The 23,682-nt window shown below is 43.0% G+C and overlaps 1 protein-coding gene across 11 annotated transcripts in view; it reads right to left on the bottom strand.

Annotated features, from left to right (window-relative positions):
• The window catches only part of ERC1 (ELKS/RAB6-interacting/CAST family member 1), a 509,833-nt gene that overhangs the window by 395,359 nt on the left and 90,792 nt on the right, over positions 1–23,682 (bottom strand). For all 11 annotated transcript variants that reach the window (XM_033952310.1, XM_033952317.1, XM_033952311.1 and 8 more), the window contains one exon: positions 9,675–9,842. In XM_033952310.1, the coding sequence (XP_033808201.1) occupies positions 9,675–9,842 (168 nt within the window). The remainder of the gene's footprint in view (positions 1–9,674; positions 9,843–23,682) is intronic.

Raw genomic sequence — 23,682 nt, 5'->3', positions numbered from 1 at the left:
AAGATGCCATTTTAGCATTTTTAGAAAAGGCAGTGCAATTTTAGATTGAAATGAACAAGGGACTTCTTAATTAGTGTACTATTTCACAATGATAACCAAACAAGGAAGAATGGCAAACACATACACTTGTATTTGTAAAAGAGAACCTAAGATGGTCATAAAATTATAGAGAAGCAGGAAATGCTTCTGCTAGGAAAATCAGCCCCTGGAGGCATTGATGGGGGCACAATTAGGAGGAAACAAAGGTAAAATGCCTTAAGACAGGAAACGTGTGACAAGTTGCTGGCTAGAGTGAGCAGAATGTACATATGAAAAGATATATCAAGTAGAATGCACTGGTGATGCTTCTGTGTAGGTCACATCAGAACATAAGAACATAAGTACTGCCATCTCCGGATCAGACCTTCAGTTCATCAAGTTCGGTGATCCACACACACGGAGGCCCAGCCAGGTGTACACCTGGTATAATTTTAGTCACCCATATCTCTCTATGCCTCTCGTAAGGAGATGTGCATCTAGTTTGCTTTTAAATTCTAGAACGGTGGATTCCACAATAACCTCTTCTGGGAGGGCATTCCAGGTGTCCACCACTCGTTGCATGAAGCAGAACTTCCTGATATTTGTCCTGGACTTGTTCCCCCTTAGCTTCAGTCCATGTCCTCTTGTCCGTGTCACACTGGACTTTGCAAATAATTTTTTTTCCTGCTCTATTTTGTCGATTCCTTTCAGCATTTTGAAAGTCTCGATCATATCCCCTCGCCGTCTCCTTTTTTCAAGGGAGAACAATCCCAGTTTCTTAAGTCGTTCCTCGTATTCCAAGTTCTCCATACCTTTTATTAGCTTCGTTGCTTGTCTCTGCACCCTCTTCAGCAGTTTTATATCCTTCTTTAGGTTGGGAGACCAATGCTGGACACAGTATTCCAAGTGTGGTCTGACCATTGCCCTATAAAGCGGCATTATAACTTTCTCCAATCTGCTCTTGATTCCTTTCTTTATCATGCCTAACATTCTATTTGTTTTCTTTGCCGCTGCTGCACATTGTGCCGACGGCTTCAGGGTCCTATCTATCAGTACACCTAGGTTCTTTTCTTGTTTGCTCTTGTCCAGAGTTGCACCTGACATTCTATACTCTTGTTCTTTGTTCTTTCTACCTAAATGCATTACTTTGCACTTTTCCACATTAAACTTCATCTGCCATTTCTCTAACTGACACAAGTCACTCTGGAGTTTCTCGCTATCCTTCTGCGATCTGATTGCCTGGCATAGCTTTGTGTCGTCTGCAAACTTGATGATCTCACTGGATGTTCCTTCTTCTAGGTCATTGATGAAAATATTAAATAAGATGGGCCCAAGTACTGAGCCCTGGGGCACATCGCTAGTCACTTTCTCCCAGTCTGAGAACTTCCCATTTATGCCCACTCTCTGCTTTCTGTTCTTCAGCCATTTGCTTATCCATCTTAGTATATCTCCCTCTATTCCATGTCTTTGTAGTTTCCTGAGGGAGAAGTCTTTCATATGGAACCTTGTCGAACGCTTTCTGGAAATCCAAGTATATTATGTCCACCGGTTCTCCACAATCAATTAGTTTGTTCACGATCTCAAAAAAATTGAAGTAAATTCATCAAACATGATTTCCCTTTCCTGAAGCCATGTTGACTGGCTCTTTTCAGGTCATGTATATCCAAGTGCTGGACTAAGCTATCTTTAATCAGTGCTTCAACCATCTTTTCAGGGACAGACGTAAGACTCACAGGTCTGTAGTTGCCCAGTTCTCCTCTTGATCTTCTTGATAAGACCTCATTAGGACCAATACAAACATAGAAACATGAAGGTAGATAAAGGCCAAATGGTCCATCCAGTGTGCTTATCCCTAGCATCCACTATCTCCTCCTCTCCTTCAGAGATCGCACGTGCCTGTCCCATATGTTCTTGAATTCAGACAAAATCTTTGCATCCACCACCTCTACCAGGAGACTATTCCACGCATCTACCACCCTTTCTGAAAAAAAAAAAAGTATTTCCTTAGATTACTCTTGAGCCTATCACCTCTTAACTTTATCCTGTACTCTCATTCCAGAGCTTCCTTTCAAATAAAAGATATTGGCCTCATGCGCATTTATGTCACGTAGTTATTTAAACGTCTCTATCATATGACTGTAGCAGTTGTCGAAGTCTCGCCGCATCTGGGTAGGTAAAATCTTTAAGTCTGTCCCCATACATCTTATGATGAAGACCACTGACCTTTTTAACAGTCTCCAGAATTGTACACAATATTCTAAATGAAGTCTCACCAGAGTATTATACAGGGGCATCAATACCTCCTTTTTCTACTGGCTATAATTGTCCCTATACACTCAAGTTTCAAGTTTAATCAAATTTGATGAATCGCTTATTACATACTAAGCGATTAACAATAAAATATAAATTGTACAGTTTTTTAAAAAAAGGGGAAAAAAACCAAACTGACAAAACAAACATACTCAGGCACATGTGGAAAGGAAAAAAGAAGGGTAAAAGTTACAAAATTGTTGTTCTTCAGATGAGAAGAAAGGAAAAGCCAAGTAAGGGAAAAACATGAGGTTGGGGTAAAATTATTAGGAAAAATTTTGTTTAAAGATTAAAAGAAGCTTTAAAAAGAAAAGTTTTTAAATGGGTTTTAAATATTTTGAGGTCTTTTGTTTCTCTTATATATAAAGGTAGGGAATTCCAGGTAAGAGGAGCCATTGCTGAGGATATATCATGACGTCTGGTTCCAATAACTTTTAAAGAAGTAACCAAAGCAACCCTCGAGTTGTGGAACGAAGAGAACGAGTCGTGTTATATGGAATTAGTAGTCGGATGATAAATTGAGGTCGTTGGTGGATAATGTTTTAAATACTAGAAGCAATATTTTATATGTTATGCGTTGATTAATGGGAAGCCAGTGCGAATCTATAAGAAAAGGAGTTACATGGTCATATTTTTTTCCATTGTGAATAATTTTAATTGCAGTGTTCTGGATTATTTGTAAGCGTTTTTTTTCCTTTTGCGTAATGTTTAACAGTAGGGAATTGCAATAGTCAAGCTTAGCGATGACGAGAGAATGTATCAAAATATTTAAAGATTTGGGTTCTAGGAATTTGGACATGGAGCGAATCAAACGCAAACGGTAGAAGCAACATTTAACTGTATTACTAATGTGTTCTTGATAGGAAAATTTGTCATCGATGATGACCCCTAGTATCTTTAGTGATGATACTAAAGTTATAATTGTATTATCTATTAAAAATGGGGCCGATAGTTCTAGTCCCTGTTTCATTGGGAAAAATAATGCCTTAGTTTTTGTTATGTTTAAGGCTAGTCTGTTTTGCGTGAGCCAATTTTTTATTTTTTTCTAATTTTTGATTAATTATAGATATTTCGTTGGGATTTTCGGGGTTAAAAGGACTCAAGCATCCTTCTAGCTTTCGCCATCACTTTTTCAACCCGTTTGGCTATCTTTAGATCATCACATACTATCTAACCCAAATCCCTTTCTTCTTTGTTCACAAAACTTCTTCACCTTATAAACTGTGCCGTTCCCTCAGATTTTTGCAGCCCAAATACATGACCTTGCATTTCTTAACATTAAATCTTAGCTGCCAAATTTCAGACCATTCTTCAAGCTTTACTAGGTCCTTCTTCATGTTATTCACACCATCAGGGGCGTCTACTCTATTGCAGATTTTGGCATCATCCACAAAGAAGCAAATCTTACCCGACAGCCTTTCAGCAATATCCCTTACAAAAATGTAAAAACAAGCAGGCCCAAGAATTGTACTTTGAGGCACGCCACTGGTAACATCTCTTTTCTCAGAGAGATCTCCATTGACCATTACTTTCTGCCACCTTCCACTAAACCAGTTCCTGACCCAGTCTTTCACTCTGGGGCCTATCCAAGGGCACTCAAGTTTTAGATGCCTGGAGGAACACTGGCTCCTATCTAATTCTCTGGTCATCCAGCTGTATTGTGCTCCTCTATAACTGGCACTGATTGGGCATCATCCCTTCATGTCACCACTGAAAACCGCAAAAGGAGACTCCACTCTGACTAGTCAGCCCAACAGTAAGAGGCCTCAAACTGAGTTAAGTTCGCCAGACAAAATGGTGACGAAGCATGAGGACTCGCAAATTGAAATACTAATCAAAGAAATGCGTTCTTTTAAACGCATCATGCAGGAGCAGCTGGATGAAACTAAACTGGTGCGAACCGAAACTGAAGCTTTAAATGCTCAATTTGTTGATGTCAGGCATCATATTGATGCCCTCGAAGAGCAAACCGCTGCGCTGCAAAGCTCCATGCTAGAAAAACATGACAAGCTATCAGCTTTCTCCACGTGACTTGGAGGATCTCTCAAACTGCGACAGATGGAACAACATAAGGATCATAGGCCTACCAGAGCCATCAGAGGGCTCTGATACCATCGCCTTTCTGTCGGAGTTTCTGCCTAAATCTTTGGGCGCATCGTGTCCCCTCACACCCTTCTGCACACGCCACGGCGAGGCCTATCGTGGTGAAAATTCTATGATTTCAACATGCACTTCAAATCATAAATGCAGCAAAAGCTCACCCCCAACTTCTCTATCAGGGCAGAAAAGTTTTTATAGTCCCTGATCTTGCGAAGTCCACTACACTCAAGCGTAGAGTTTCTATCTTACTGCTAGCAGCTGAAAATTTCGGAACAAAATATGGCCTCATATATCCAGCCAAAATGAAGGTAACCTATAATAACCGTATTACTTCATACTTGGATCCAGTGGACTTAAAATCCTTCTTATAATCCATCCAGAATGCCATGACTTAATTGTCTCTGCTAGATAACCAAGTTTCTCTACCTGTTTCCATATTAATGGAATAACACCGATCCTTTTATAAATATGGTGTGGAGCTGCTCAATGCTCCTTGAGTTTCTCACTTGTTCTTACAGGTTTACCTGCGTACTGCTTTATTTCTCATACACATGTGCATGCTCTCTCATACAGTCATGCTGTGTGTTTGTTATGCTGATCTTTTTCTCTTCTTCTTTTCCTTTTCATTTCCCTTTTCTTCACCACTTTCATAGTTGGAATGGTCCGCTAATCTGCGTTCTGTGCTTTTCCTACCCAGTGTTCATGGTGGTATATACAGGTGACTTTTTAACTTTGGTATCCTTTATTATTGACAATGGCTGATCTCCATATTTTGTCTTATAATGTCAATGAGCTAAATCACCCAATTAAAAGAAAGAAAATTACTAATTATATTACTACCAAACATCCATATGTTGTCTTCCTCGAGCAAACACTTCTTCCCTCTGCTGCTGCTCTCACATTAGCTATTAAAGGATACTCATCCCATCTCTTTTCTCCTGCCACTCATAAAAAGAAAAATGGTGTTTTCATTCTCCTCAAAAATAATATGCCTGTCCCCATTTTATCACATAAAACAGATGTAGAGGGAAAATGGTGCCTGCACTCAGTGGAATATGTGCTCCTGAACATATATGCTCCAGTCTTTGACCATCCAGAATTTTTTAGAAGACTCCAATCTACGCTCCTTGAATTCATCTCCAAATTTCTAATCATTGGAGGGGATTTCAATCAAATATAAGATTTAATTTTGGACAGATCATCCTCTTGCAAACCATCCAAATCAAAAACCTACCAGGAATTGCATAATCTCATTGATAACTACTCCTTAACTGATCCATGGAGATTACTTAATCCCAAAGGTAAGGAATACTTACACTATTCACCACCACTTACACGAGAATTGATTATTTCCGCATTTCATCCCATCTTGCCCGTCTTTTGTCCAATACAACTATTCATCCGATTAGTCTTACAGACCACGATTCAATCTCCCTGCATCTACTCAATTTGTCCTTGCCTTCAAACAACCCCTCATGGAGATTAAATAATCATCTTTTACTAGATGAAGACATCATGGAAAAAAATAAAACTGAATTTGAATTGATTGAATTGACTGAATTGAATTGATTGAATTTTTTACACTTAACACAAAAGATCCTGAGATATGCCTTTCTATAATTTGGGAGGCCTATAAAGCCGCTCTGAGAGGTGAATTCATCAAATTCTCCACTTGGAGAAAAAAAACTCTCAATGCAAAAGGTAAAAGATTTAGAACATTCTATCAAACAATTGGAGATTCAGCACATGGCAGATCATATACACGACCCCTCATCTTACCATCGACTTTTGAAACTTAAATACGAATATAACTCTCTGATTTCCCATAAAGCTAGACAAGATTTTTTATGCTTGCTTCGGGTCATTATAGGGGTGATAATATCATGGGAAAGCCCCTTGCTAATTATCTCAAAACAAAATAAAAAAATGTACTATTTCATCAATTCAAACTTCCTCAGGTCAAATAGTTACCACAAATGATTCAATTTCATCTCAATTTGAACTCTTTTGTTCTAATTTATATAAATCCGAACTCATAGCACATGAACCTGATTTTAGTTTATGTTTAGACAAAATAGAACACCCCCAATTAGATGACTCAACAAAATCAGATTTGGAAGCAACTATTTCTGTATCAGAAATCAACCTCACAATATCTTCTCTTGCTAAAAATAAAACCTCAGGACCCTACGGGATTACTAACAAATTTTACAAAAAATTCAATACTCTTTTAGCTCCCAATCTTTTAAACTATTATAACTTCCTACACTACGCTCCAGCAAACAATTTAACTTCGCAGAAGCTGCCATTATAGTTTTTCCAAAGCCAGAAAGGGACCCCACCCTTGAAAAAATTATAGACCCATTTCCCTCCTGAACTTAGATTACAAGATTATGGCTAAAATTCTCTCAACCAAGCTAAATAAAATTATAACCACTTTGATTCACACCGACCAAGTCAGTTTCACAAACATCGATATATAGGAGACAATTTATGACTCTTCCATCACATCAATGCTCATGTCAAATTTACCTCAGAACCCATAATAGGATTAGCCATTGATGCTGAAAAAGTGTTTGATCGTATCGAATGGCCTTTCCTATTGCGGGTACTACAATGGTACAATTTCGGGGATTATTTCATCAACTGGATCAAAACACTATATTGGCACCCAACTTCGAGGATCCTTATCAATCTCTCCTTATCAATAATTCTCCCTTCATAGAGGCTCCAGACAGGGATGCCCTCTCTCACCTTTATTATTCAATCTAGCCCTAGAACCCCTACTATCTGCCATCTGTCAATCCTCTCTCATTGAAGGCATTCCATCCAAAACTAGACAAATAAAATTGGCTGCTTATGCCGATGACGTTCTTTTATTCATCCATAATCCCTTACATTCTCTCCTAGCCCTTATCAAAATTGTTAATGAGTACTCCTTACTATCTGGATACCTGGTCAATTGGGAAAAATCTGAAATATTTCTGTTAAATGATTCCATCACCCTTTCTGAACTATCTCATTTTCCATTTCATTGGTCTGAAGCAGCTATCAAATACTTAGGTATTATGACCCATAAAGATCCCTCACACATCATGGATCTAAATATATCTAAGATCAAACTCCTGGTTAAACAAACTATCACCAAATGGTCCCCACTATTTTTGTCATGGTGGGGTAGAATCACATCTATAAAAAAGACCCTAGCACCATAAATCACTTACATACTGTCTATGTTACCCTCCACTGCCTCCACTGCCACCATGACTTCCACAGTAATTTCTGCCGTCCACGCCGCACACAGCTTAGAATTTGGAATCATCACTTAGAATTTGGAATTAGCGATTAATCAAATACTTAATAAACTTGGAAACTTCTGCCATCTTACTATCAGCACCCTTCAATTGTTCGCAATCTTTGCATAGCGGTTTCACCGTCATCTGTGGAAGGAGTTCATCCAAACTTCAACCGCATAGGTCCCAAAGAGAAATGAAAACAAGAAGGAGAGAGCCTTGCCGTGGGGGAAGTCAATGAGCAGATAAATCAGCCGATTTCACAGAAAAGGATCGGAGCTCCGCAATTCGGCAGCTGCTCTTTTGCATGGCACCACGTGACCGGCAGTTTTACTTTATTTTAATATTTTTGGTTCTTCAGAATAGTACCTTTACAAACTGTGATTGCTTGTATGTCTTATGTTGAATTATTGTCATCTGTTTTATTACTTGCACAGACACCCCCACTGGAAGAGCAGTCTACAAATTAATTTTTATTTTTAAATCATAAAAATCAAACAAAATCTTTCTGCTCTTTTATAGTCAACATACAAATTTCTATGAAGTTCAACAGTAACAAATACCAGAGAAGGTAGGAAAGCACAGAGATGTTAAGCATGTATGATCCAATAGTACCCTCTGGTGTCTCTTTCTAATCCATGCACCTAGGAGTGTAATGGGGCAGAAATGGCTGGTGTTCCAAGGAGAGAGACACTGGCAAGTGTCAGGTTAGGCAAATTAAGTTCATCACTCACTACTTGGTTTCCATGTCTTAACTTTTATTCATTTCTATCAATAATCTTTGTTATGAAAATTTGTGCACCTTATACTTTAGCAGTTGTACTTTCTGTGGTAATTTTTTTGTTGATTTTACCTCCCTTATCTCTTTACCTCTTCGTTTTTTTGTTATTTAAATAGCTATGATGACTAGCTTGCCTCAAAGTCAGCCATTCCCAGCCCAGTCCTCAGGGTACACCTAATCCTATTACGTTTTCAGGCTATTTTTCCCCCCATCACAGTCGATTCCTACAAAGTCAGAGTCTGCAATGCAGCACACAAGCTTCAGAGCTCCAACCCCCCTCCCCACCCCATGGATGCTTCTTTCTTTCCCTGCAATCCCTCTCCCCCACAGGTGCTTCTCTCTCCTTTCCTCCATCCACCTCCACCTTCCACCCCCTGCAAGTGCTTCTCTCTCTCTCTCTTCCACCCTCCAACTCCTCTCCCCCAGCAGGATCCGGTGGCGCAGGCTCTCTCCAGCCCCAGCCCAGCCCAGAATAGAGTGCATCTCTTCTGTCCCTCACCTACCTCTACTGCTAAATATTTAATCTTCAGTTAAATCAGCAGCAGCGAGGTGAGCCTAGTGCTGTCAGCCTGTCCTAGAAGCCTTCATTCTGCAGCTGCCCGCCTACATGAGAACAGGAAGTCGCAGCAGAATGAAGGCTTCCAGGGCAGGTCAATGGTAGCAGGCTCACCTCACTGTTGCTGCCAGCCGGCCCAAACATTAAATATTCAGCAGAGGAGGTAGGTGGGGGACAGGGGAGAGGAAAACCCTGACAATCTCTTCAAATTTAGAAAGAGACTCTGACACCAGACAGTCTTCTAAAAAGAGGGCATGTTCAGGTAAATCCGGATGTCTGATAACCCTAGGGTGAACATCCCTGACCTGCCCAAAACCCCTCCCCTTTTGAAATGCACTCTATGACTTTAGTGCACTTGATTTATAGAGCAAATCAAAATGCACGTGCAACTCTCAAGGCTAATTAACATCAACACTTAATTTTTAGTATTCAGTTACTGACATTGACTCATTAAGCAACTGCAATTGAAATGAACATGCCTCTCAGGATTGCACATAAATTACCACGCATATCTTCGAGTGCCATATATAGAATCTGAGGATTTATGTTTTTTATATTTCACCTCTATATTTTAAAAGTGAAATGAAATGTATTAAAATTGAAGTCATGTTTGTACCTCAGTTTGTAATATGGCAGCTCTCTGTTCTTTGGCTGTGAGGGATTCCTTTAGCACTTCAATGTGTTGCTTGCTGTCTGAAAACTGATTGGTGAGCGTCTCAAGTTTTGTCTGTAAAGCCAGCAATTCTGTGTCCTTCCGGGACAGTTCCTGTTTCACCTGACCAATCTGGAAAAAGACCACCATATCATACAAAAAATAAAGAGAAAATCAGTCAAAGCAAGAACTCTTTCTCCATTTTAATAATTTTATCATCAAAATATTTTGCATTTTCATACCTAGATGGCCATTTCAAGTACCAGGTTGATGGTTATTTCATTTCCATTATGGCACAAAACTACTCTATTAATAAAAGCTGTTTAAAACAAATTATGAAAGAATTTAGAAACATTAAGGTGTTAGGATCCCATTAGAAAAATTACAAAGCAGTAGCCCAGCACAGGAGACAAAGACTTAATGAATGAGAAAAGTCCTTTCTAAATATCAGAATCTTTCTTCACTGAATGAGATCCAGGGAGTGTTCAATATGTTTTTGTGTGTCCAACTCATAACTCATATATAAAAATAGATATGATGTACATGAGACAATAATAAAAAAAAGAGTCAAAATAATTCCATATACCTTCATATAAGTGGCTCTAAAACCTGGTCCTGGAGACACCCCATTCAGACAGGTTTTCAAGATAGACAACAAATATTCATGAGAGAGATATGCACGCAGTGCATGCACATCTCTCTCATGAATATTCATTGTGGATATCCTAAAAACCTGACTAGCTGATTTGCCTCTGGGACCAGCTTTAGGAGCCACTGCTTTATATCATAACAAAAAAGCAACAGGTTTGGACGGGTTCTCCTTTTCTTTTTTAAAAATCTCTGTGTTCTTTATTAAGACACACTATAGTTGGCCACTGTTGGACTTATGAAAGAAACCAAGGAAGGAAACAGACTCACAATGTGTTTTCTTCCAAAGTTATTAAAAAAAAAAAAAAAATATATATATATATAGGGGCTTTAATTCCTTTCCTACAGCTGTGGTTTGTGGTATTTAGCTGCAGTGGTTGTTATTTAAAGAAGACTGACCTTATCAGCTCCAGAAGAGAGTAGCACACATGAAGCCTAACAGAGCATTTTTGTTGAGTTCGTTTCTATATTTGGGATCCCTCCTGCCCGTAATGTAGTGCGGGGTGGGGTTAGGGGGTCGCCGTGGCCAGGAGGGTTTGGGAAGTCGGCGGTCCTTCGGGGTGGGGGTGCGAGTGGTCCTGCCGGGGGGGGGGATGTATCGGACGTCGGGGAGTCGGCCGGGCAAGAGGGCTTGGGCTCCCTCTTGCTCCGATCGCGGGTGCGGGTGGGAGCGCGTGCGAGCGGTCGTTCGGGGTGGGGGTGCGAGTGGTCCTGCTGGGGGGGTGAATCGGGCGTCGGGCGGTAAATAGCGGTTCCTAGAAGGGGGTACATTGGCCCGCGGGGACAAACCTGTTCACCGTTTCCGCGGTCGGTGAATGGCCTTGTCCCCGTCACCGCAGCGACTGCTAGTTTTCTTCCCCGTTTTCGGCGGTGACCCGCGGCTTAAATGCGGTGGCCGCGGGTAAACCGTCACCGTGTCATTCTCTATTTGGAATGTTATAAGAACATAACATCATAGCCATATATGCTCAGATCAAGGGCCCATCAAACCCAGTATCCTGCTTCAAAAAGTAGCCAATCCAGGTCACTAGTACCTGGCAGAATCCCAAAATGTAGCAAAGTTCCATACTACCAATCCCAGGGCAAGCAAACTATGGACTTTTCCTCCAGGAACTTGCCCAAACCTTTCTTAAAACCTGCTACGCTATCTGCTCTTACCACAATCTCAGGCAATGCGTTCCGGAGCTTAACTATTCTCTGAGTGAAAAAAAATTTCCTCCTATTGGTTTTAAAAATATTTCTGTGCAACTTTATCAAGTGTCCCCTAGTCTTTGTAATTTCTGACAGAGTGAAAACTCGATCCACTTGTACCCGTTCTACTCCACTCAGGATTTTGTAGACTTCAATCATATCTTCCCTCAGCTGTCTTTTTTCCAAGCTGAAGAGCCCTAACCATTTTAGCCTTTCTTTATATGAGAGGAGTTCCATTCCCTTTATCATCTCGGTCGCTCTTCTTTGAACCTTTTCTAGCACCACTATATCTTTCTTGAGACAAGGAGACCAGAATTGAACCCAATACTCCAGATGAGGTTGCATTGAGCGATACAGGGGCATTATAACATTCTTAGGGCTAGAATCACTAAGCAAACCGATCGTGTACTAATCAGTTTGCGAGCCCTTTGTGACCCGATTTCCCTCCGACTCGATTCACTAACCTGTGTAGCAATCCGATCCCGATGCGTGCATGCAAATGAGGGGAATCAGCATGCAAAGCAGGAAGGATACGATTCACTACACTTTTTTCCTGACACACCGACTGGCTGGCCGATCAAGAACAAGCGACTAGTGAGGACCAGTCACTTGTGTAAAAAATTGCTCTCTGCCCCGATTCTCCTGCTCTGGCTGCCTTACTCTCTGCCCTGATCAGGCTTCTCTGCTCTCTGCCCTGCTCTTGCATAGAAAGGTGCTATTTTTTTTCTGTCTGTCTTTGGTGAGGCTCCACTCGGATTACTGCCTGTCTCGACTTGCTCCCCAGCTTTCTGCCGCGACCTGCTCTCTTCCTGTTCCAACTCTCTCTGCCTCCCCCGACTTTCCTGCAGCACGAGCCCATGGTTTTAACCCGCTTTAAACCCGCAGAATAAAACCACAGGCTCGAACTGCGGGGAAAGGCAGCAGAGAACAGGAGAGTCGGGGCCAGTAAAAAAAGTACACAACCCCCCCTCCCCTCCCAGAAAGGAAACACATGCGCAGACCATCTACAGATAAAGTAGATGGTCTGCGCATGTGTTGGCCTAGAAATCCAGGTCTGCGGATGGGGGTGCACCTCTGATCACCCTCATTTGAATGTTCTTGGCTCCTGAATCGATCGGCCCTGCCTGGATTGGACACGGATCAGTCACGATTGGGCAGGTTGGTGAATCTAGCCTCTAGTCTTGTTAACCATCCCATTTTTTAAAATAATTCCTAGCATCCCGCTTGCTTTTTTGGCCGCCAACATACATTGGGCAGAATGTTTAATTATATTGTCTACAATGATACCCAGATCCTTTTCATGGGCGCTAATCCCCAAGGTGGACCCTAGCATCCGGTAACTGTGATTCAGGATATTCTTCCCAATGTGCATCACTTTGCATTTGTCCATATTAAATTTCATCTGCCATTTGGACGCCTAGTCTTACAATTTCCTAAGGTCCGCCTGCAATTTTTCACAATCCGCATGCATTTTAACAACTTTGAACAGTTTAGAGCAGTGGTCTCAAACTCAAACCCTTTGCGGGGCCACATTTTGGATTTGTAGGTACTTGGAGGGCCGCAGAAAAAAATAGTTAATGTCTTATTAAAGAAATGACAATTTTGCATGAGGTTAAACTCTTTATAGTTTATAAAACTTTCCTTTAACAGTTAAAAGGAAAGATATATAAACTATAAAGAATTTTACCTTATGCAAAATTGTCATTTCTTTAATAAGACATTAACTATTTTTTCTGCGGCCCTCCAAATACTCTATTTTTTCTGCAGCACTCAGATTTAAAGTTTAATATCTTTTCTCTCTCAAAACTGGCACATTTCAATCACTAAATTGAAAATAAAATCATTTTCCTACCTTTGTTTGGTAATTTCATCAGTCTCTGGTTGCACTTTATTCTTCTGACTGTGCATCCAATATTTCTTCCCTTCTTTCAGCCTCCTGTCTGCTTCCTCTCATTTAGACCTCATTCCCTCCCCCAACTTTTTCTTTCTTTCTCTATGTCTGTCTTTCTCTGATTCCATGTCCCATTTTTTGCTTTGTTTCTGGCTCCCTGTCACCTCTCCCCTTCTTTCTTTCTTCCTTCCTGCCCTCCCCCATGCCACTGCCGCCGGGGAATAGGCTGCTGCTGCTGCCATCGGGAACAGGCCGAGATCTCCACGCTTCTCTTCTCCACGGGGGCGACCAACTCTCACCGCCCGACGTCAATTCTAACGTCGGAAAGGACGTTCCGGGCAGCCAGACAGCGATTGGCTAGCCAGAATGTCCTCTCGACGTCAGAATTGACGTCGGGCGGCGAGAGAAGCAGGGAGATCAAAGAACACAGTGCCGGCCTGTTCCCTAATGGCAGCGGTGAGAAGGGAAGGGAAGCAGGTTGGGCACCACTGCTCTAGACAAGCCGCACTCTAGGGAGAACAGTGGAGGGTGGCCAGCTGTGCGGACCGCCCCCCCCCCTTGGTATGCCACTGGAGCAGCAGCGTGCCTGGCCGGCTCGTTCCGTTCAAAGCCGCGGGTGGCGGCTCCTTGCGAGATCCACGCCTGCGTCTGAAGCCTCTCTGATGTTGTGATGTCAGAGAGGCTTCCGATGCAGGAGTGGATAGCGCAAGGAGCCACCAACCCGCGGCTTTGAATGGAACGAACCGGCCAGACACGCTGCTGCTCCAAAAGGAAGAGAATGATCCAGTCCAGACCGCAGGCCGCAAATAAAACTTGGAGAGCCACATGCGGCCCACGGGCCGCGTGTTTGAGACCGCCTCACTTGTCATTCCAATTTCCAGATCCTTTATAAATAAGTTAAATAGCACCGGTCCTAGTACAGATTCCTGCGGCACTCCAGTGTTTACTCTCTTCCATTGAGAAAAATAACCACTTAACTCTACCCTCTATTTTCTATCCGATAACCAATTCCTAATCCACAACTGAACTTTGCCTATGACACTTTAACCTATCCCATGACACTTTAATTTTCTCAGGAGCCTTTCGTGATGAACTTTACCAAAAGCTTTCTGAAAATTTTAATGCACTATATCAACCGGCTCACCTTTATCCACATGTTTATTCACACCTTCAAAGAAGTCAAGCAAATTTATGAAGCTAGATCTCTCTTGGCTGAACCCATGCTGACTCAGTCTCATTAAATCATTATATTTTATTTTTTATAATTGTTTCTACTATTTTGCCCGGCACTGAAGAAAGGCTTAATGGTCTGTAATTGCCTGGATCTCCCCTGGAGCCCTTTTTAAAAACTGGCATAACATTGGCCACCCTCCAATCTTTAGGTAGTACAGACGATTTTAGCGACAGATTACAGATCACTAAAAGCAGGTCAGCAATTTCATGTTTGAGTTCTTTTAGTACCCTAGGATGTATGCTATCTGGTCCAGGCGATTTATCACTTTTTAACTTGTCAATTTGGCTTAGTACATCTTCCAGATTCACCGAGATTTCTTTCAGTTCCTCCACATCATCACCCTTGAAAACCATTACCAGTTCAGGTACATCTCTTGCATCTTCTTCCGTAAAGACCGATTCAAAGAATTCATTCAGTCTTTCCGCTATGGCCTTATCCTCCCTTAATGCCCCTTTTGGTCCTTGATCATCCAACAGTCCCACAGATTTCCTCACAGGTTTTCTCCTTCTCATGTACCTAAAAAAATTGTTATGAGTTTTTGTCTCTTTTGCAAGTTTCTCTTCATATTCTTTCTTTCTTAGACTTAATTTGGATTCTTTTCCCATTTTTTAAAGGATGTTTTTTTTAGCTCTAACAGCCTCTTTCACTTCACCTTTTAACCATGCCGGCTCTTGTTTCCTCTTCTTTCCACCTTTGCTAATACGTGGAATACATTTGGTCTGGGCTTCCACAATGGTATTTTTAAATAACATCCACACCTGGTTTACAGTCATAACCTTTGCAACTGATCCTTTTAGCTTCTTTTTAACCATTTTCCTCATTTTATCATAGTTGCCCTTTTGAAAATTAAATGCCCCAACAATAGATTTCTTTTGCGATGTTACTCCCAATATCAGCTCAAATTTGATCATGTTATGATCACTGTTTCCCAGCGGACCCAACACAGTTAACTCCTGTACTATGTCTTGCATTCCACTAAGGACCACAACAGGCACCAAAAGGACTGTCACCGAGAGGTTAGGAAAGCAAAAAGAGAATATGAGGAGAGGCTGGCGGGGGAAGCAAGAAACTTCAAACCATTCTTCAGGTATGTGAAGGGGAAACAACCAGCCAGGGAGGAAGTGGGACCGTTAGACGATGGAGACAGGAAGGGAGTGGTAAAGGAGGAAAAAGAGATAGCTGACAGGTTAAACAAGTTCTTCTCGTCAGTCTTCACGAGAGAGGACACATCCAATATCCCAGAACCCGAGGAGCACATAAACGGAGACCCTGATGAGAAGCTAGTCCAACTAGAGGTAAACAAAGAGGATGTTCTTAGAAAGATAGACAGACTGAAGAGCGACAAATCACCAGGTCCGGACGGCATCCACCCAAGGGTATTAAAAGAACTGAGAAACGAAATAGCGGATACACTAAGCCAAATATGCAACCTATCTTTAAAAACTGGGGAGATCCCAGAAGACTGGAAAATAGCCAATGTCACGCCCATCTTTAAGAAGGGATCAAGAGGTGACCCGGGAAACTACAGGCCGGTGAGCTTGACCTCGGTTCCGGGAAAGATGATGGAAGCACCACAAGCACAAGGGGGCACTCGGAGAAATTGGAAGGGGACGGGTTTAGAACAAATGCTAGGAAGTTCTTTTTCACTCAGAGGGTGGTGGATACATGGAACGCGCTTCCAGAGGCTGTTGTAGACAAGAAAACATTAAATGGTTTCAAAGAAGGTTTGGATAGATTCCTAGAAGAAAAAGGGATTGAGGGGTATAAATAGGTATAGACCATTGCTCAGGCAATGGGCCTGATGGGCCGCCGCGGGAGCGGACCCCTGGGCAGGATGGACCTATGGTCTGCCCCAGCGGAGGCAACTTCTTATGTTCTTATGTTCTTAGCACAAGTCAAAGACACAATCTGCGAATACATAGAAGGCAATGGACAACTGAAGGCGAGCCAGCACAGCTTCTGCAAGGGAAGGTCGTACCTCACGAACTTACTGTATTTCTTTGAAGGAATAAACAACCAGGTGGATAAAGGGGAATCCATAGACATCATTTACCTTGACTTCCAAAAAGCCTTCGATAAGGTACCTCACGAAAGACTACTTAAGAAGCTGTGGAGCCACGGGGTGCAGGGGGATATCCACCGATGGATCAAACACTGGCTGGCAGGCAGGAAGCAGAGGGTTGGAGTAAAGGGCCATTACTCAGACTGGCAATGGGTTACGAGTGGAGTTCCGCAGGGGTCGGTGCTGGGACCAATCCTGTTCAATATATTCATCAACGACCTGGAGACGGGGACGACATGTGAGGTTATCAAATTTGCTGATGACACCAAGCTTTGCAGCAGGGTTAGAAACGCGGAAGACTGTGAGGTCCTGCAAAGAGACCTAACAAGACTGGAAGAGTGGGCAAAAAAATGGCAAATGAGTTTTAATATAGAGAAGTGTAAGGTCATGCATGTAGGGAAAAAGAACCCGATGTTCAGCTACAAAATGGGGGGATCACTGCTAGGGGTAAGCAACCTTGAAAGAGACCTGGGGGTGATGGTGGACACAACATTGAAAGCATCAACTCAGTGCGCAACGGCCTCAAAGAAAGCGAACAGAATGTTGGGTATCATTAAAAAGGGTATCACGACCAGGACGAAGGAAGTCATCATGCCGCTGTATCGTGCAATGGTGCGCCCACATCTGGAGTACTGTGTCCAGTACTGGTCGCCGTACCTCAAGAAGGACATGGCAGTACTCAAGGGGGTCCAGAGGAGAGCAACTAAAATGATAAAAGGTATGGAAAACTTTTCGTATGCTGACAGGTTGAAGATGCTGGGGCTTTTCTCCCTGGAAAAGCGGAGACTTAGAGGAGACATGATAGAAACCTTCAAAATCCTGAGGGGCATAGAGAAAGTGGACAGGGACAAATTTTTCAGACTGTAGGGAACCACTAACACAAGGGGTCACTCGGAGAAATTGAGAGGGGACAGGTTTAGAACAAATGCTAGGAGGTTCTTTTTTACCCAGAGGGTGGTGGACACATGGAACGCGCTTCCGGAGGTTGTGATAGCCCAGAGCACATTGCAGGGTTTCAAGGAAGGTTTAGACAAGTTCCTAAAAGAAAAGGGGATTGAGGGTTACAGATAAAAAGAAGAGGTAGGTTACAGAAATGGGCAGGAACCACATTACAGGTCATATACCTGACGGGCCGCCGCGAGAGCGGACCGCTGGGCACGATGGACCAATGGTCTGACCCAGTGGTGGCAACTTCTTATGTTCTTATGACCAAATCTAAAATAGCACCCCCTCTTGTAGGTTCCAAGAAACAGTCATTATGACATCAAGGAATTTTACCATTGTATGAGGAAAGGCTAAAATGGTTAGGGCTCTTCAGCTTGGAAAAGAGATGGCTGAGGGGAGATATGATTGAAGTCTATAAAATCCTAAGTTGAGTAGAACGGGTACAAGTGGATCGATTTATCGCTCTGTCAAAAATTACAAAGACTAGGGGGACACTCGATGAAGTTACATGGAAATACTTTTAAAACCAATAGGAGGAATTTTTTTTTCACTCGGAGAATAGTTAAGCTCTGGAACGCGTTGCCAGTGGATGTGGTAAGAACGGATAGCATAGCTGGTTTAAAGAAAGGTTTGGACAAGTTCCCGGAGGAAAAGTCCATAGTCTGTTATTGAGAAAGACATGGGGGAAGCCGCTGATTGCCCTGTATCGATAGCATGGAATATTGCTACACCTTGAGTTTTGGCCAGGTACTCATGACCTGGATTGGCCACAGTGAGAACGGGCTACTGGTCTGACCCAGTAAGGCTATTCTTATATTCTTAGGCTTTTAGGTTGAAAGCTGAAATTATAGACCTTCCAGGATAGCATTCTCAGAAATGCTTCCCATTCCATGCACAGGAGACAAGAAGCATGTTAAGCTCAGGAGTCTCAATGAATAGATGAGACAATGATGCAGGAAGAAGGGATTTAGATTTGTTATGAACTGGGAACAACCTGGGGAAAGGGGTCTATTAAAAAATGGTTCTTCTTAAACTGAGATAGAACCAGGCTGCTGGCACTAACATTTAGAAAGAGATAAGCAGCTTTTAAAGTAGAACCTATGTAAAACCCAACAGTTACCCAGAAAGCATAACTAAGGGTAACGTAAAGCATATGTTACAACTGGAAAGTTGGGGCATCCTGATAGAGAGGCTGCAATAAAAGCAAAAGTAGCACAAGTGTTTTCAAGTAAACAGTAGGCAGAGTTGAAAGACTCCAGACTATCCCTGTCAACTGCTATGCAGGTTGTAAATTTAAACAGAATGACCACTTTGAAATACCTGTGCACAAATACTAGACACCCCAAAAAATAAATAATAGAAATATATAGCACTGCATGAAGAGGTAGATATAATCTCAGAGACCTGGTGGAAGGAGGATAACCAATGGGTCACTAATATCAGGGCACAAATTATAGTTCAATGATAGGATGGTTCAAATTGGTGGAGGAGTGGCTCTATATGTTGAAGAGGGTGCCAAGTCAAGCAGAATAAAATTTTTGCAGGAAACAAAATGCACCATGCAGTCTATATAAATAGAAATTCCACGTGTGAAGGGTAAGAAATTAGTGCTTAGCCAGAACAAATATACAGATAATGAAATGTTAACAGAAATTAAGAAAACTAACAAATTTGGCAACATAATTTTTGACAGGATGACACTTTGGGGCATGCTAGGGAGAAAGTTTTTAGATTAAATAAATGTGCTTCACGAAGCAGCTAATTCAGGAACTGACTAAAGGGGGACTATTTCAGACCCAGTCTCTAGTGGTCACATGATTGGTAGCAAGCAATAACAATGGTGGGGCCACTTGGCAAACCTGGGAGATGTTTAAAAGCAAACTGACCAACTGAAGAGTAGCAAACTATCTGGACCAGATGGTCAACACCCGAGTACTGAAAGAGCTCAAAAATGTAATTGCACACATATTACTCATCTGTAACCTATCTTTACGATCATCTACAGCAGAGGTTCTCAACATGTGGTATGCGTACCCTTAGGGGTAAGCAAGCCGCTGCACAGATCTCCCACCCTCCTTCCTGCTTAATGGCCGCCGGAGATCCCATGCCCTCTTTCCTGCCCACAGGCCTCCATCGAAGCCAACACGGAAGGCTTCCCTACGATGTCAGAACTGACGTCAGAGGGCAGCCATCCAGGTCAGTGGGGGATCCCAGATACCTCCTTCCAGGTGGGCTGCTGCTCCTTCCTGCCTTCAGCGGCACTTAATGCACAGACGAAGGCAGCTGCTGCATGTGGCTGACCCGGAAGCCTTCTCTCCGACTATAGAGCTGATGTCGGAGAGAAGGCTTGTGGATCAGCCACATGCAGCTGCCTGCTTCCCTGCAACAAGTGGCATTGAAGGTAGGAAGGAGCAGCCTAGCTGGATGGCCCTGAAGGAAGTGAGTGCAGCCCTGGAGCAAGCAAGTAGGGAGAGAGGGGACATGATCTGGAAGAAAGGGGGGGGGAGCACGGTGGTACATGGGAGGGCCACAATTTTGGGACAAAGGTTGGAAGGAAGGGAGGGGAACTAACTCAGGACACAGAAGGCATGGAGGGGGCATGAACTTGGGACACAAGGGAGGGAGGAAGGGGACACTAACCTGTGACATAGGAGGGAGTGAGGGAATAGAAAGGGAGAATTGTTGAGCATGAGTATGTGAGTTGAGCATGAATGTGTGAGTGAGAGGGAAAGAGAAAGAGTCACAGGATACAACAAACGCTTAGCCCTTGCCACCTTAAGGCCTGACTCTGGCGTAGACCATTGCTCAGAAATCAACTCCCCTGAATGGCCTCATGCACAGGAAAGCTCTTAGGCTTTATCCGGCAGGGAAATGTGCAGACAGTCCATAGCTTTTGAAATAAAGGCCGCTAGTTCCTCCCTATGGAACAGGCGCAACGCCGAAGGATCATCCTCTTCAGCCTCCTCTACATTCATGTCCTGCACCCCGGCCTCTTCCCAGGAACCGAACAGAGGTAGAAGGATCTCTGGGTAAGCAAAGTCCTCAGCCTCGGGTACCCTACGCCTCTTGGCCCCTTTATGCCCAAACTGTGGCTGTAACATTGCTCCCTGGGCTAGGCTTCTCTCAGAGAACCCCCCACCCTTAGGGCTCGCCCTCTGCTGAAAAAAAACTTTATGCAGCAGAAGCACCAACTCCGGCGAGAGGCTACCTAAGACTGCAAGCCCTTCCGGGGCCACTGCTCCTTGTGCTAGCACTTATCCTGCTGCCGCAGCTGAGATGCACGGCCGCACCTCCAAAGCCGTGGCCATAGTTGGTTCTGCCTTCTTCTCCCCAAGCACGTCTTTAGCATGGGGAGGAGGCGCATCCTCTGGTGCCAAAATAACCACTGCACCCGTGTCTCCTGTGCAGCCAGTTGAACAAAGCCCCAAAATAGATCAGCGCTTCCTGCTCCGCGAGCAGCATTTCACTGCCTCCGTTGCCATGTATCCCTCCGGTAAAAAATACACAGCAGCATTCATGTGCTCCTGTCCTGAACGACCCACTCCAGCACTAAACCCACAACGCTGTGCTGGTAAACCTGGTCCAAGCCAAACGGCAGGGTTTTTTTTCGGCGGCGGCAAAAAGGGCGAGCAGAATGCTAGGAATGATAAAGAAGGGGGTCACAAACAGATCGGAGAAGGTTATCATGCCTCTGTACCAGGCCATGGTGCACCCTTACCTGGAGTACTGCGTACAGCACTGGTCGCCATACATGAAGAAGGACACGGTACTACTCGAAAGGGACCAGAGAAGAGCGACTAAGATTAGAGGATATTGAGAGGGGACATGATCGAAACATTCAAGGTACTGAAGGGAATAGACTTAGTAGATAAAGACAGGTTGTTCACCCTCTCCAAGGTAGGGAGAACGAGAGGGCATGCTCTAAAGTTGAAAGGGGATAGATTCCGTACGAACGTAAGGAAGTTCTTCTTCACCCAGAGACTGGTAGAAAACTGGAACGCTCTTCCGGAGGCTGTTATAGGGGAAAACACCCTCCAGGGATTCAAGAAGAAGTTAGACTAGTTCCTGCTGAACTAGAATGTACGCAGGTAGGGCTAGTCTCAGTTAGGGCGCTGGTTTTTGACCAAGGGCCGCCCCGTGAGCGGACTGCTGGGCACGATGGACCACTGGTTTGATCCAACAGCGGCATTTCTTATGTTCTTCTGGGAAAGAAGCCCTCTGGACCAGGAAACTTTCTCCACGGGCGGTGAGGATGGGGAAGGGACCTGGGAGGGCCCAGGTGTCGCCCCCAAAGTCAGGTGACATTGCATATTTTAAAGTTATCTGCCTTGACCACTTTGAACCCCCCACGAATATAAATAACTAACATTTTCTGTGCTTAGTGTGCTTTGTGGGTTTTTTTTTAATTTTGTGGTTACCATTATGTATTAATAAGATTATATTATGTGTATATGAAAAATGAATGGAAGAAATTACATTACAATTAGTACTATTATTGTAGGGGTGGGGTCTGGGAGCGGAACTTGGGTGGGGGTACTTGGCTTAAAGAAGCTGAGAAACACTGATCTACAGCACTATAAGATTGGGGGATGACCAACATAATTGCAATTTATAAATCGCATTCCAAAACAGATCTGGGAAACTCTAGACAGATGAGTGACATCTGTCCTAGAGAAAAGGGTAAAAACAATTCCAAGAACAAAACTACTTAACACAGTCATGGTTTGATGTGATAACGTCAACATAGATTTGCCTTGCTATGCTACATTTTTTCAAGGTATGAACAAACACATGGATATGAGAGGTGAGCCAGTTAATATAGTGTATTTGGACTTTATTAGGTTTTTTAATATACCGCCTATCAAGATTATCTAAGTGGTTTTTACAGTCAGATACTCAAGCATTTTCCCTATCTGTCCCAGTGGGCTCACAATCTATCTAATGTACCTGGGGCTATGGTGGAGTGAGTGACTTGCCCAGGGTCACAAGGAGCAGTGCGGGGTTTGAACCCACAACCCCAGGGTGCTGAGGTTGTAGCTCCACCCACTGCACCAGACACATGAGGAAATTTAAAAAATCATGTGATAGGAGGTAACACCTATTCTGGGTCAGAAACTGATTTAAAGAGAGGAAACGAAGTAGGGTTAAATAGTCAATATTCTCAATGGAAAATGGTGAGCACCCCAAGGATTCGTACTACAACCAATGCTTTTAACATTTATAAATGATCTGAACATGGGAGGAATAAGAGGATCAAATCTGCAGATGACAAAAAATTATTAAATTGCATAGGGGCTGTGAAAAACTGCAGGAGGGTCTTGCAAGACAGAGACTAGACATCCAAATGGCAGATGAAATTTAATGCAAATAGGTGGAAAGTGATGCACATTAGGAAAAACAATCCAAGCTACAGCTATATGATGCTAGATTCCACATTAGGAGTCACCACTCAGGTATATGATCTAGAACAGGGGTAGGGAACTCCGATCTTCGAGAGCCGTATTCCAGTTGGGTTTTCAGGATTTCCCCAATGAATATGCGTTGAAAGCAGTGCATGCAAATAGATTTCATGCATATTCATTGGGGAAATCCTGAAAACCCGACTGGAATACGGCTCTCGAGGACCGGAGTTCCCTACCCCTGATCTAGAAGTTATCATGGACAATACAATGGAATTATCTACTCTGTGGGCAGCTGCAGAAAAAAAAACCAAACCAACAACCCAAATTTTAGGAATTATTAGGACAGTAACAGAGAATTTAAAAAAATATATCATAATGCCCCTATCATTCCATAGTGCAACTGCACCTTGAGTAGTGTGTAGAATTCTGGCCACAATAAAAAAAAAAAACAGAATTAGAAATGGTAGAGAGAGTAAAAGTAATGCCCCTATGAGAAATGGCTAAAGAGGGTAGGGTTCTTCAGCCTGTACATAGCTAAAGGAAGAAATGGCAGAGGAAACCAATACGGAATGGAACGGGTAAACAAATGTTTTACTCTA

The sequence above is a fragment of the Geotrypetes seraphini genome, chromosome 7 (assembly GCF_902459505.1).
Source record: "Geotrypetes seraphini chromosome 7, aGeoSer1.1, whole genome shotgun sequence".
NCBI classification, from domain to species: Eukaryota; Metazoa; Chordata; class Amphibia; order Gymnophiona; family Dermophiidae; genus Geotrypetes; species Geotrypetes seraphini.
The sequence above is the reverse complement of the archived record's forward strand: the minus strand, read 5'-3'. Positions and strand labels throughout refer to the sequence as shown.